The following is a 13,104-nucleotide window of genomic DNA, read 5'->3' on the forward strand; positions in this document are numbered from 1 at the left end:
TGCAGAAGTTGTATATTCATGCCATAAAAATACCTTTTCTATAAGACAAAGTTTTAAGAAACAGCTAAAACTTTAATTCTATGTTCTTATTTGAACTTTTAGCACTGAGCTTACCTTTGCTGGTACATTACGTCTTCTTTGGAAGGAGACAGGCATTAAATTAAACTATTTTTCTTTCTTATACTTCAAGTAATAATAAAATAAGAAATTAAAAAAAGTTGCATCCCAATGGAAGTCTATTTTTTAAACTTGTTAGTATTAAAAAGCACTTTACAAAATAATGCTATTTAGGATATCTTTAATTCCAAATCAGATGGTCCCAGAGAAAGCAAATATGCTACATTTTTTAATTCTTAGAAATTAAAAAAAAAAAAAGGTGGGCATAACAAAATGATCTTTATATTAAAATCTCAATACTGGTCCTTGAAAGTCGGTTTAAAATAAAGTTTCACAAAATAAATACACTGAAGCAACTATAATAGTATTAACCTTTATTTAAAATATTTGTTAATCTAGGAAAGCTCATTTTACATGAGTTTCCAGCTAATTATTAGAGTCAGAAACAAACAAAATAAAACCAGAGAAAATCCTCTGTAGAAAAAATACACAAGAAACATTTATTTCTACATGTGAAAAACAATAAACAGTCTTAACATCTGAACATACAAGGCTTAGTCTCAATTCCATCTCTCCTAGTGAACACCACTATCAACCTTGAGATCTGATTTGTTCTTGTCATTCTTCACTGAGTAGATGAAATATGTTAAGGTGTCTTTTTCATTCACTGGAATAGACCTAAAGTGGCAACCAACTATCTACAAAGAAAAAAAATTGAGGAAATTAAATTATAAATATGAACAGATTTTAAAACTAGATAAAAAATACTTTCATCAAAAGAAAAAGTGCTATGTGATAAGGCTATTTTTTAAAAAAAAATTAATAAATTGTACTTAACGAAATACCCCAGGGTGAAAAGCATATAAGAATATTATATGAAAAAAAGAGTGTGATTTCAAAGGACCCTCAGCCCACTCAATTAAATATACATTAATTAGAATGTGTATTTCCTTTTATTTATTTTAAATTTTATAAGTGAAATCTAGAATAGGAAGTAAATATTTTTAGACTTGAAATATCGGTGAAATAAAACAGATTTTAAGAGTCCACATGCATCATGTAATGGTTTAGACCCTACTTAAAGAAGATAAATATAGAGTTGAAAAGTTTTGGTACTATAGAAACAAACCATAAAATAGCTTACAAATGTTTGCTACAACTTATGTTCATTTATTTTTGGCAGTATTCTTTGTTAAAGTTTCTTGAAAATTTTTCTGAATAAAGATTATAGATGGAAAATGAGAGGGGAGAGAGAGGTGATCACTGAAAAATGTTTACCTGCTTTCTTGTCTTTTCATTGTGCTAATCTATCATGTGTACCGCAACTACCAATAGAAGTACAACAGACTAAACTAGGGTGCTCATATGCTTATCTAGATTCTAGAAGACAAAACTTCTTAAAGAAAAGTTATCCAAATGATAAGTAAGAGACTTAAGGTGGATAGTTATCCAACTCTGGAATCACTTATAAATAACTGGATTTCTAAATAAACTATAATACTCATGGCTATTTGGATTATGGTTATTTCTCATTTCTAAAGAAGAAAACTGCCCTAGAAATAATATAAAATTTTTTAAAATATCAGATTATCAAACACTTCAGTTTTGGCTTATGCATTAAAAAAATATGTACATTTAAATGTCGCATTTAAAATAATCAGTTCTTTGCTTCTTATTTGTCCCAAAACAAAAGTACTTGCACTGTATATATTGATATATACAGATACTAATTGAGTGCAAGTCCATTAGTTAATAATTAACTAATAATTATTAGTTAATTATTAATAAATAACTAATAATTAATAATTAACTAATGGACTTGCACTCAATTAGGTTAATAATGGTAGGCAATTATCTACATTTATGCTATAGTAATCTGCTATACAATCCAAAAGGACTAGATCTTTTAAATCAGATTTAAAGAAAATTTGAATTATTGTTGCTTAGGCAAGAAGGAAGAAGTAATTCTGGCTAAAAAGTTACTATATTGGATCTCAATGTGAAAAAGCATTCTGCCAAAGAACTGTACCTTCTATTCATCTTTTATCTTATTCAATATGCACATTTTAGAAAATGCTGGATTACTAAATTCAAGCTAAAGAATATGAGAAAAGTGGTTTATATACATATATATTTCTATTTTGTCAAGCAGGTTAACCATTTTCATTTTAAATATGATTAAAATATAAATATACAAATCAATAAACATCTTAATATGATGCAAAGATTTCTTGGTTCTATTATTTCCTGAGAACACACACACTAAAATTTTTAAAATTCACTGAAGGACTAGAAGTCCTATATGAAAGCAAACTATTTAAGTAAGCTTCGATACAAGTCTGCATCTTCTAGATATGAAGAAAACATGGATGCCTAAAATAAAATAAACATCAACAAGGACAAATTCTGGAATGGTTAAATCAGAAAGTTATGGGAACACTGCTTAGGGACTTACCTCTAAGACCTATTCCATCAGAAACTTAAAGAGATAAGTTCCAATAAAGACATCAAAGCTTATTAATTTATTTTATTGTGCCTCAATTAGGTGTTCAATCAATATTTACTGAGTAAATAGAACTTTAAAACAGATTTCTAGAATGAGAAAAAATTCTCACTCAATAGAGCCAAAGTAATTTGAAGAAGAATAAAATGGAGGAATTTGTCTTATCAAACCTGTTATAAAACTATAATAATTAAGATAGTATGGTCTTGGTACAGAAATAAAATTAAAGCAATGAAAAAAATTCAATATTTCTGCAATTCTCACTCAATATTTCTCAATATTCAGTATTAGACGATGCCTGGAAAACTGCATACAATCCATTGAATAGTCATTACATAAAGAAATATCCTAAGAGGCAGACAAACATTTCTAGGTAACTAGATTCTTTCAGAATAGATTTTTATTAACTTCGCTCTTCCTAACTAAAAGATATTGTTATACACACTATGTTAACAATTCATTAGCATTTAATGACTCTTTTTTGTACGAACACGCTCATTTAAAGTTTTAAATAGTTTAAAACTCATAAATACCTCAACAAGTTGTGCTTTATTAAGTCCTGGTCTGGTTGGTAGTTTGAAGTGTCTTTTGTATCTCCTAAGTGTATTTACTTGTAATTGGTATAAATCGACCTAGAAAATATTAACATACCTCAATTAGTTCATGCGATTTGTTAAAAACATCTTTAATATGGATTATAGCATTTCGATTACAGCACAATAAAAACTTCATTCCATTATTAAAAAGTATTTTATATAATCGAAACTATAAATGTATTAAACTTTAATTATTTGAGGACAAATACTAAAAATTGGGGGAAAAGTTATAAGGCAAAGAACTATGAGAATTGCCAATTGAAAATATAACAAATCAAATTGTGGAACTGCATGTTAACTAGCTATATTTATTTTTGCTTTCATTTTCAGTTGTTTCAAATGTTTCAAGTATTTTAAAAATGTGTTCATATCTTTTTATCAAAGTTTCAGAATACACTACCTAAGATTTACATTTAACATACAAAAACTTTCCTCTACCTCTGGAGTATCAATATCTTGAACAGGTGAATCTCCTCCATCATCATCACTCCCTTTTCTCTTTCTTCTGTTTCGAACACTCTGAATCAAGTTTTTATGATAATCACAAATGTAAAGATGCCTTACCTGAAAAAGAAAAGTTTCACAGACTACTTATGATTACAGTAAAATTTGCCTATATATTAGTAAAGTATATAGGCCACAGTGAATTATTAAAAATAAAAAAGTCAAAACAGGCCATCATTAAGACAAGGGCATGTTTCTAAAGTCTTGCATCCAGTTAAAACATACTATGTCTGGCAATACTGCTGAGAGGATTAAGAAGTGAGGAGGGTGGCAGTAGGAATGGGAGGTAGAGAAGGAAAATAACAAAGTCCAATCCTCTGGATTTGAGTCATCAAATTGCAGTGAGGTTAAACTAGATGAGTTAGGTCATGCTGTTTTTCTAACAAGGGGAATGATGATGTTGCCATAATTTTGCTGTTTGAGAGTATTTTCTCTATTAAAGAGCATATGTTAGTAACAATATATGTTTCCTAATTTTTCTTTCTAATTGAATACCCAAATTATAATCCAGATACAAAACTATTCACTTTAACAAATATGCTATTGATTTCATATTTTAACTACATTTAAATTTGAAATTATGAATTTTTCTGAATATTAAATGAATGTACTTATCTGTAGAACATTTTAACACATTTTTCCAACCAAAGCGATGTGCAATTATTCAAGTTTACCTGAAAAGTTTCTCATGAACATGACTGAAGAACTGTATAAAAACACAAAGTATCACGAACTTTACAAAAACTTTAATTACATATATACAATCTTTGGAGCTGTATAGCAACAACTGAAATATTGGGCTTCATATAGTAACAGTTACTCCCTAAAAAAAAACACAAATAATTAAGGACTGACTGAGCTAACAGGCTTTTCAATTAACTTCTAAACTAAGTGCAAGCTGAAAATAAGGACGAGTGAGAGGTTCTGGCATCTTGTTATTCATTTACCGCCAGCCAAAGCTCGGAAAAATGGCAATGGTTGTTTCTAAAAGCCTCGTAGATTGTCAAAAGAACAGACGTGTAAAATGACGGAAAAAGAAATCCTGATGGCTGCCAAACGGATGGCAAAGCCGCAGACTACGTGCTCCCCACGCTTGGAGCAGCTGTCCCTAGATGCTGACATCGCCGCCACGGTTCACAGCCCAGGCTCTTTGCAAGGCCCAGGGGGAGCTCGCCTTCCCTCTCACTCCGTACTAAGGGAAACCAGGAACGGGATCTTTCCCGACTGCTGTGTCAGGTCCTTGCAGAATTCCACTTTTCATAGACCAGGGGAGCTACTCCCTGGGACAAAAGGCCAGCTTGGGCAGCAAAACAAAGAAGTCGCCTCCATTCCAGAAGTAGCTGCTAGGCTACAAGAAAACTACTCCCGGCTCTCTGTGCGCCTGTTCCCTTTGTTTCGTTTCCCGATCTCAGCCAAGGAGGAAGGGGGAAGAAAGACTGAGCGGGAGGGACGCAGGGATGGGGGGAGGTGGGGAGGAAACCACAGCATGCAAGTTATGTGTCTGCTGCGGGTGGCGGTCGGAGTTGCTGTGACTTTGCTGTTTGCTTCTTACCCGAGACGCCACAACGGGTTTGCAGTCAGGTCTGGGAAGGGAGGTAACCCCTGAACGCCCTGCCCAACAACCCCTCCCGGAGCCCTAAAGAGGTGGTCAGTGCAGGGCTGTCCCGCCGTCACTTACGCTCTTATCCAGCTCGATCTTAACCTTCTTCTGGGAGATGCTCTTCTGTATCCTCTTGCTGAAGCTGGCGTTGCCTGCCGCCCGGCCGCACCGCTCACCGTCCTCCCGCAAACAGCACAGTTGTCCGGGGCCCGGCCCAGCCGCTCCTGGGGGCCCAGCTGCAGAGACGGCGACAGCGCCGGGCACTTCAGCCCCGGCGCCCGCTCCGACCCCGTTCCCGGTCGACGCGGCGGCGGCGGCGGCGGCAGCGACCACGGCGGCCACTGCAGCGGCCGCGTCCCCGCCGCGGCTCATCTCCTCAGGCGTGAAGCCGTTCATGACTCCACGCTCGCTGGCGCCAACGCTGACAGAAATCCCCGATCGCCTCTCAGCTCCGCCAATTTCGGAGACGCCGGGGTCTCAGCGGGGTTCCTCAGGCACCTGCCCCCGCGGCAATTCACTCTGCGCCCCAAGTCCTCTTGCGGCACAGCTAAACACAAAAACGTCCCCCGCCTGGTCGTGCCTGCGGGCTCCAGAACAGTGACTAGTGCTTGGGGTCGGGAACCAGAGTCCAGCGGCGCCTGGAGCTGGAACCCAGCTCGCTGTCACATGGAGACTTTAGCAGTTGGACCGCTGCACCTCCTCCTCCCTCTGGCCCCACGATGTACGCAAGCGCGACGCGCTCTCTCGGGTTCCGCCCCTTCCATTCTGCCGCAGGGCACGACGGGAATTGTAGTACTCTTCTGGGGAGGTCTGCCAGATCTGCGGCCTAATATTGCGCCTCGCGGGTCGAAGGAACTACTCGTCCTAGCATGCATCGCGCGGCAACAGGCTGGTTTTTTTTTTTTTTTTTAAGCCCGGGGAAAACAGGGGCGTGTGGTTGGCCGGGTTGCTGTTTTCTCGCTTATCTCTGCAGGGATGTTGGTTGGTTGGTTGATAGGTATTTAGCTCCTGGGATTTTGCAGAGTTGGCTTTCTAGACGAAGAGGTCGCTCAACTCACCAGGCGAAGCGCAAAACTCAGGGGGCGGGGTAAGAGGGGAGTAAAGGTTCTGGGAAAAAAAGTTTGGGGGCCTGTTTCGTATCTGTGATGAGTTTTTGGTGTGACCACGCTTTTGTGGGAAACCTAAACCAAGGAAAACTCAGGCGAGCTGGCGCTTTGCGTGTCCTAGAGGTCCTGCAGTTAACTCCGCGGCACGAGAGCAGGTCCATTCATTGACGCACCAAATTATTAAGAGCGTCTGCTTAGGGGAAAACGTCCATCCCGACCTCCGGACTGGGACAGGGCCGCCTCGCAAATGCCTCAGCTGATGGCCGTTTCTAAATCCTTGCCTGTTCCTGTAGAAAACCCGTTTTATTCTTTGGTGCACAAAGAAAGTCTACCGCTTCCTGAGGTGGAGCTAAGGATTAGTTGACTATAATACGGCTTCTTTCGCCGCCACCCCTGTTCTTTTTTCATTTCTTCAGGAATGAACTTGGAGAAGGGCAGAGTCTAATATCGTTTAAAAGGGGACGCAGAACCCCTTCAGTACCGTTAGCGTGAGTGCTCTCAGAAACTTACCGAGAGAAATAAACCACGTTTCTTAGGTCGCCTGCATACACATGTGCGCCTGTTTTCCGTGTGAATCACTGGCTGCATAGAACAGAATATCTATTTAACAGTATTATTAGTTTATTTTTCTGACATAAGGCCAAAGGAAGATGGCTCCTAGTATGCCTTCCGTAGTTCAACAACATCAGGGTTGGCATTTATGATTGTCTTGCTTTTCTCTGCTACTCAGAGTAGCATTCTCATGATTGGTTTGAACCAGAAATAATCTATCAATACCCTATTTATAATCAATGTAATTTTTCAAGTAAGGAGAAATAACTGTATAAGCAATTAACAGTTATCTACAATGATCTACATTTGAGAAATATAATAAAAGGAATAAAACAAGACCATGCTACTTAAAATTCTTGAAACAGATAAATTTGTTCACAAGTTAGGAAAAACGAGTTATTGATTTTAAGGAAAGTTTAAAAATAATTCCACCTTTGTAAACCTAGAAAATAATGTGTTCAGATACTGACAAATTCACTCAGTAAATATCTGAGCCTCTGACATATGTATAGCTAGGTTCTATGAGATATAAAACATGATACACATTCCCTACCTTCAAGAAACTTCTGCAATTGGTTAAGTGCTTGAGAATTAATCAACCTCCCATCTCAAACAGCCTTTAGGCAAATATCATATAGATACCCAGCTCCTTTGCCCCTCACGTGGGGTAATTTTGAGGCATGTATTTCATACCATTACCCTGAATTTTCCCATGAGTTTATGCGCAAGTCATTTCTAGTGGTATCTGGTTTGATAAGGCACCCTTTATTTACTGCTTTCCCTTCTTTGTCTCACTTCTCCACCTCCTACAGGTGTTTCCTGAATCCTCTAGATAAACTACCTGTACTCAAATCCTAGTCTCAGGATTATAGTGGGCATTTCCACTAGGTTATTTCCCCAATACCTACCACTCAGCTATGTTGTTTCAGTGGGCGGGCACATGATTCAAGCCAAGCCAGCTGGAATCCTTCCCAGGCAATTTCGTTCAACCTAAAAGTGGAAGAAAAGAGCTCTCTCTCATTCTTCATTTATTATCTCCCCATCATTGTATTTCCAGTAGAACAGTACCTAGCACAAAGTAGCAAATTGAATATTTGTAGAATATTCAATGAATACAATTCCTACAATATTTCTGCCAATCTGCATTTATAATCAGACATTAATTTTTAAATGTATGAAATGCTCTTGTTAGAGTATATCATAGTGTCATAGCATCATCTGCAGCAGTTAAAGAGCACAGACTCAGGAGCCAGAATGAGATTTAAACTCTGCCACTTGCCAGTTGTTAGACAAATAACTGTGCTGGTTATTTGTCTGTTGTCTTTCAGCTCCTTTCTCCTGTTCTCTCCTTTGTATTGCAAGGGTACTGGAATCCTAAAAAAGCATTTCCCAGATTCACTTGCCAGTTGGTTTCCACTTAGGTTCTGCTAATAGAAGATTAAAAGGCAAAAGGATGGAGGGCATTTTTTCTCATTTGGTCTCCAGCAGCCTCAGAAGCATGGCGCTCCTCTATCTGGCTCCAGGATTGGGGTCCTCCAGCTCTTCTCATAAAAAATTCTCTCAATAATAAAGATAACAGCATTCCCTCTGAAATACCCAAAGTGGTTTTTCTTTTCCTGACTCGATACTGACAGTTAGATACTGTGACTGTGTCTCAGTGACTTCTTTCATGAAATGAAAATAGTATATATCTCTATTATTGGTATTATTAGGATTAAATGAGTTAATATTTTGAGTACTTAGTGCCTGGCAAAAAGCAGACACTATGTTAAGTCGATGGTATTGTTTTATACTCTATTGTTAAGTACATATGGCATTAGCCATACAGTTTATGAAATCTAATGTCTCGCTCCTTATACTTACCCCTTTGTGCAACCTGTCCCATAATCCTCCCTTGTCATTACTGCTTATCACTATCCCTTCCTTACCTTTCATGCCTGTCCTCCTTTGCTCATCTCTTCTAAAACAGAGTATATGTTTTTCATTATCTTTTTCTCTCACTTGCTTTAAACATAATATAGACATTTTGGAAGTCTGTAGGGTTCAGTGTTTTAAGGAAATTATTGTATTTTAGAATACTGCGGTGGTGAGAGGCGTATGCAGGTGGTGGGAAGTAGCACTGTAAGTGGAAGGCAAACAGATTTTATTAGAACCTGAAGATGAATCTAGAATCTTCAGAGTAGGATGTCAGGGACCTCATGTAGGAGAAAGGCTTAAGAAATACAGATTCTTTTGGTTAAATCTTGTTTACATTAAGACTATCTTACATTTGCATGGAGTTATTTCATTGACTTCTGTTTTGGGATATTGAACATAGACTTGTTTTTGATCTCATACTCAGATTCTAGGGTTACATTTACTTCATTCCCAAGATTCTGGAGACAATCCTTTCTACTCACCACCCTCCCTAAAAAAAACACAAAAAAGTGGGAATGAGATAGGCCTAGAGGTTATTGAATAGGCAGAATTCTACTGTGGCTGGACAAGGGTTGATCATTATCCATAGAATTGATTACAGAAATTCCTAGAATCTCTGTCTTGAAATTTTCAACAAAGATTACTACTTAAATTTTTACTGTCCTTTAATCTTTCAGCTTGTCCTACAAGGTGTAAATACTTTTTTCTATATTAATTAGTCCAAAATTTCACTATCCATATATGTGTTTTTTAGTCTAATATTAATTAGTCCAAAATTCCACGATCCATATGTGCATTTTTTAGTCTAAGAATTCTAGATTTTAAATTTAGATAGTTTTTTTTTAAGTACATCTGAAAATCTGGTATTGTTTGTGAATGTATTTTTAAATACAAACTACTAAACATAATAACAAAATTATTTAGGGGACAAAGTTGTAAATAAGTCACCTTTATATTTATGAGTATTTATATAAGAACTTGCAATGTTTAGTCATTACCAAACTTAAAACTATCATTGGCTAGATATAGCATCAGCATAGTATTCATATATCACAAATTTTCTTTAACTGGAAACACATAAAAGTAGATATTTTCAAAAAATTCACAAAAAATTATTTTCCTATTGTATGAAATATTCAGCTAAATATTGGCCAAATTAACAATTCTATTACAATTCAAGAGATGCTGACACTCTTAACTACTATTTTCTTAAAATAGATTAGTTGTATTTACTTCCTCTCAAATGATTCCTTTATTTTCATACTGTACTCTGCAGCCCTAAATTGTTCTTGATTATTTTGAATGCAGTGCTCTGAAAGAGGAAAAATAAGTCATTGGCTTTTTTTAAAAACAAAAAACAGCAAACAAGGGTTTTTCGGGGCGGGGATGGGGGGTCACATAGGTTTTCATTTCTCTTGGGTAGATGCCTAGGAGTGGAATTGCTAGGTAAATGTCTGTTTACATTTTGAGAAATTATCAAACTGTTTTCCATAGTAACTGTACTATTTTACATTCCCACCAGTGATGAATGAGTGTTGCAATTTTACCACATCTTTACCAACACTTGCTATTTTCTTCTGAATATAGACATCCTAGTGGATGTGAAGTGGTTTCTTACTGTGGTTTTAATTTGCATTTCCCTAATGATTAGTGATCATAAACATTTTCACATGTTAGTAGCCATTAGTCATTGGCTTTTTAGCAGACTAATTTAAGACCTGATATCCTATGTATAGTAGGATGAAGTTTAGCACATGCACACATTTACATATGTATGAATATATACATATACTTATATAACTAGCACCCCAAATTATAGTATGCTAGGCATATTTACAGCCTACTACAAATTATTATTTTTATCACTTTCTGAATAATCAAAAGACCCTTACAATTTAACTCCACTATCCCTGTTATTTTTTGTGCTATTGTTATATATTGTATTTCCACGTTATAAAAACCCACAGAAAATCATTATTATTGCTCTTTTAAGCAAATAATATTCTTAAAAATGTACATAATTACTCTTGCCTGTGTTCTTTTTCTCCTCCTGAGGATTTAGGATCATTTTCCTTAAGCAGGGCTGTTGACAATAAATTCTCAGCTTTTGTCGGAAAACATCTTAATTGTTGAAAGCTTTTTCCCTGGATATAGAACTTGAGGTTAGCAGTTTTTTTCTTCAGTAATTTAAAGATGTCTTTTAATGGTTTTCTGGGCTTCCTAGTTCTGTCAAGGAGTCAGTAGTTAGACTTAAAATTTACTGTGTCTTTTCCCTCTGGTTCCTAAGATTTTGTCTTTAGTTTTCAAATTGTTTATTATGATCATCTGCAGATGATCTCTTCCACTAGAGATTTGATCTTTCCTCTGTTAGGCAGAATCAACCCCTCCAATAGGTAGAAGGATAAAAGGTGGATTATCTCAATCCAGTGAGGGATTGAGCTTTATGTATCCAGGCTCCAGGCTGGGTTATAAAGTTCTAGTAAAACCCAGTTCACTTCTGTTCCTCAAACATTATCACATGGGCTTTTGATTGAGGTCTTGGCAGTCTCTGTCTCCTTAGACCTGAAATGCTATGGAGTATTCATTTCTGCTCTTTGGGGGTTTTGAGCTTGACTCTCCACGTTCCTGCCCACACTGCTTCAAAATATGACAAATGTCTTCAGGGAGAGACCAGTCCTGTGTCTGTGGCAGACCACCTTCCTTTAGCCAGACTTTTGTCCATAAAGGATCAAGAAATCCTAGATTTTACTTTGTCTTTTAGAAACTTCTGGCACAACTCTCTACCTTCCCATACCACCTGAGAATTCAGCTCATCTGTGGAAAATGTATCATTATGTATATTTAGGGGTCCTCTAGTTTTCAACTGATTGTGTTAACTCCACACAACTGCCCCAAATTTGCTAGATTCTCTTTTCCTTAGTAAAAGTCCTTATTCCTGGGTCAAGTCAGATTGCTTCTCAGTTCCATTCCTAAAATCTACAAATTATTCCCCCAAATCATCAGCACACCTAGCAAGCGGTCTTCTCTGTCTGGAATTCTAGTTTGAACTATTTTCTGATTGCTTTGACAGATCTCTAATGTATTTAGAAACATGATTTTTGCAATTTGTCCTTTTTCCCCTAATTATGGCAGTGAAGTCTTTTAGGACGTAAATAACTTCTTGGTGGACAAAACAGTTAATAGATTTTTTTTTTTTTAAGAAAAACTTAGTTTTTAAAAAATTTTTCAGTGAAAATGCTAGCACCAAAAATATATTGTTTAACTATGTCACTAAATTGGACCTCTGGAATGAGTATACAGTTAGGTCTCAGAAGGAGTGATCTCCCCGTAAGTGGATGTGCCTGTTTGGTAATACTTCAGTGTGCTTATCCTTCCCCTCTCATTGCCTTTACAAAACTTGAAAACATTAAACTCCAATATTTCATCTTTGAGAAACTAATACGTGTACAGAATAAATGGCTTTCAGTTTTTTACATTAACTACGCAATTTGAGAGAATAATTATTTTATGTGCAACTAATCTTATATAAAGCAACTGATGTTATGTAATTTTGGCTGTGTGAGTTAATCAATAAATAATAAACAATTATTGAAAACTTATTATTTGCTGCTTTGCACAAAATGTATATAATATTCTTTCCCTCAGGATTTTGCAATCTGGTTGATGATCGAATTATGAAAAGTCCAAATTCTTAAGATAATTGACCAAATAAATTATAGGAATTTCAATAGCTAGCACAACCCCGATAATTGCTACACAATCCTACCAGGTTGATACTGCTATAGATAAATTCCAGTTTACCTACAGAGAAGCTATTTATTCTGTAGGATAGGGGACCTACTTTGTAAATAGCTTCAAGCCTAACTCAATTAGTTTACTGCTAAATATTTATATTGTTATGATTTATGAAATGCTGAACTAAGGCAAATAAAGTGATATATTGGTGTCATCCAGCAGGGAAAAACCCTGACAAGACCATTTTACTATAAGACTAAAGTGACTGAGCAATATTGTATAATCTAAAGTTTGGTCTTTATAGTATATTACATTTGGGTAGCTATAAACTTTTACTTCATCAAATACTGTTTTGATGTAACTGGGCTCACAACTAACCTAGAACCTGTTTTTTTTTTTTCCCAAGTTATCTTTTTAAATTTTAACTATAATCTCTTGACCACCTAACAATTGCAAAAGTTAAAATATTTATTT

General features: G+C 36.2%; 1 protein-coding gene across 2 annotated transcripts in view; it reads right to left on the bottom strand.

Annotated features, from left to right (window-relative positions):
* Positions 1-474: 474 nt before the first annotated feature.
* SAP30 (Sin3A associated protein 30) overlaps positions 475-13,104 on the bottom strand; it is a 15,035-nt gene continuing 2,405 nt past the window's right edge. The window contains exons 2-7 of one of the 2 annotated variants that reach the window (XM_006906312.3): positions 7,887-7,968; positions 6,937-7,008; positions 5,399-6,713; positions 3,655-3,780; positions 3,154-3,252; positions 475-815 (exon numbers count right to left, since the gene is read on the bottom strand). In XM_006906312.3, coding sequence (XP_006906374.1) covers positions 693-815; positions 3,154-3,252; positions 3,655-3,780; positions 5,399-5,716 — 666 coding nt within the window. In that variant the 5' untranslated portion in view covers positions 5,717-6,713; positions 6,937-7,008; positions 7,887-7,968 and the 3' untranslated portion in view covers positions 475-692. Of the gene's footprint in view, positions 816-3,153; positions 3,253-3,654; positions 3,781-5,398; positions 6,714-6,936; positions 7,009-7,886; positions 7,971-13,104 lie in introns of those variants that run through there. The other variant, XM_025042972.1, reaches the window with a different exon arrangement.

This window comes from Pteropus alecto, unplaced genomic scaffold, assembly GCF_000325575.1.
Source record: "Pteropus alecto unplaced genomic scaffold, ASM32557v1 scaffold50, whole genome shotgun sequence".
Lineage (NCBI taxonomy): Eukaryota > Metazoa > Chordata > Mammalia > Chiroptera > Pteropodidae > Pteropus > Pteropus alecto.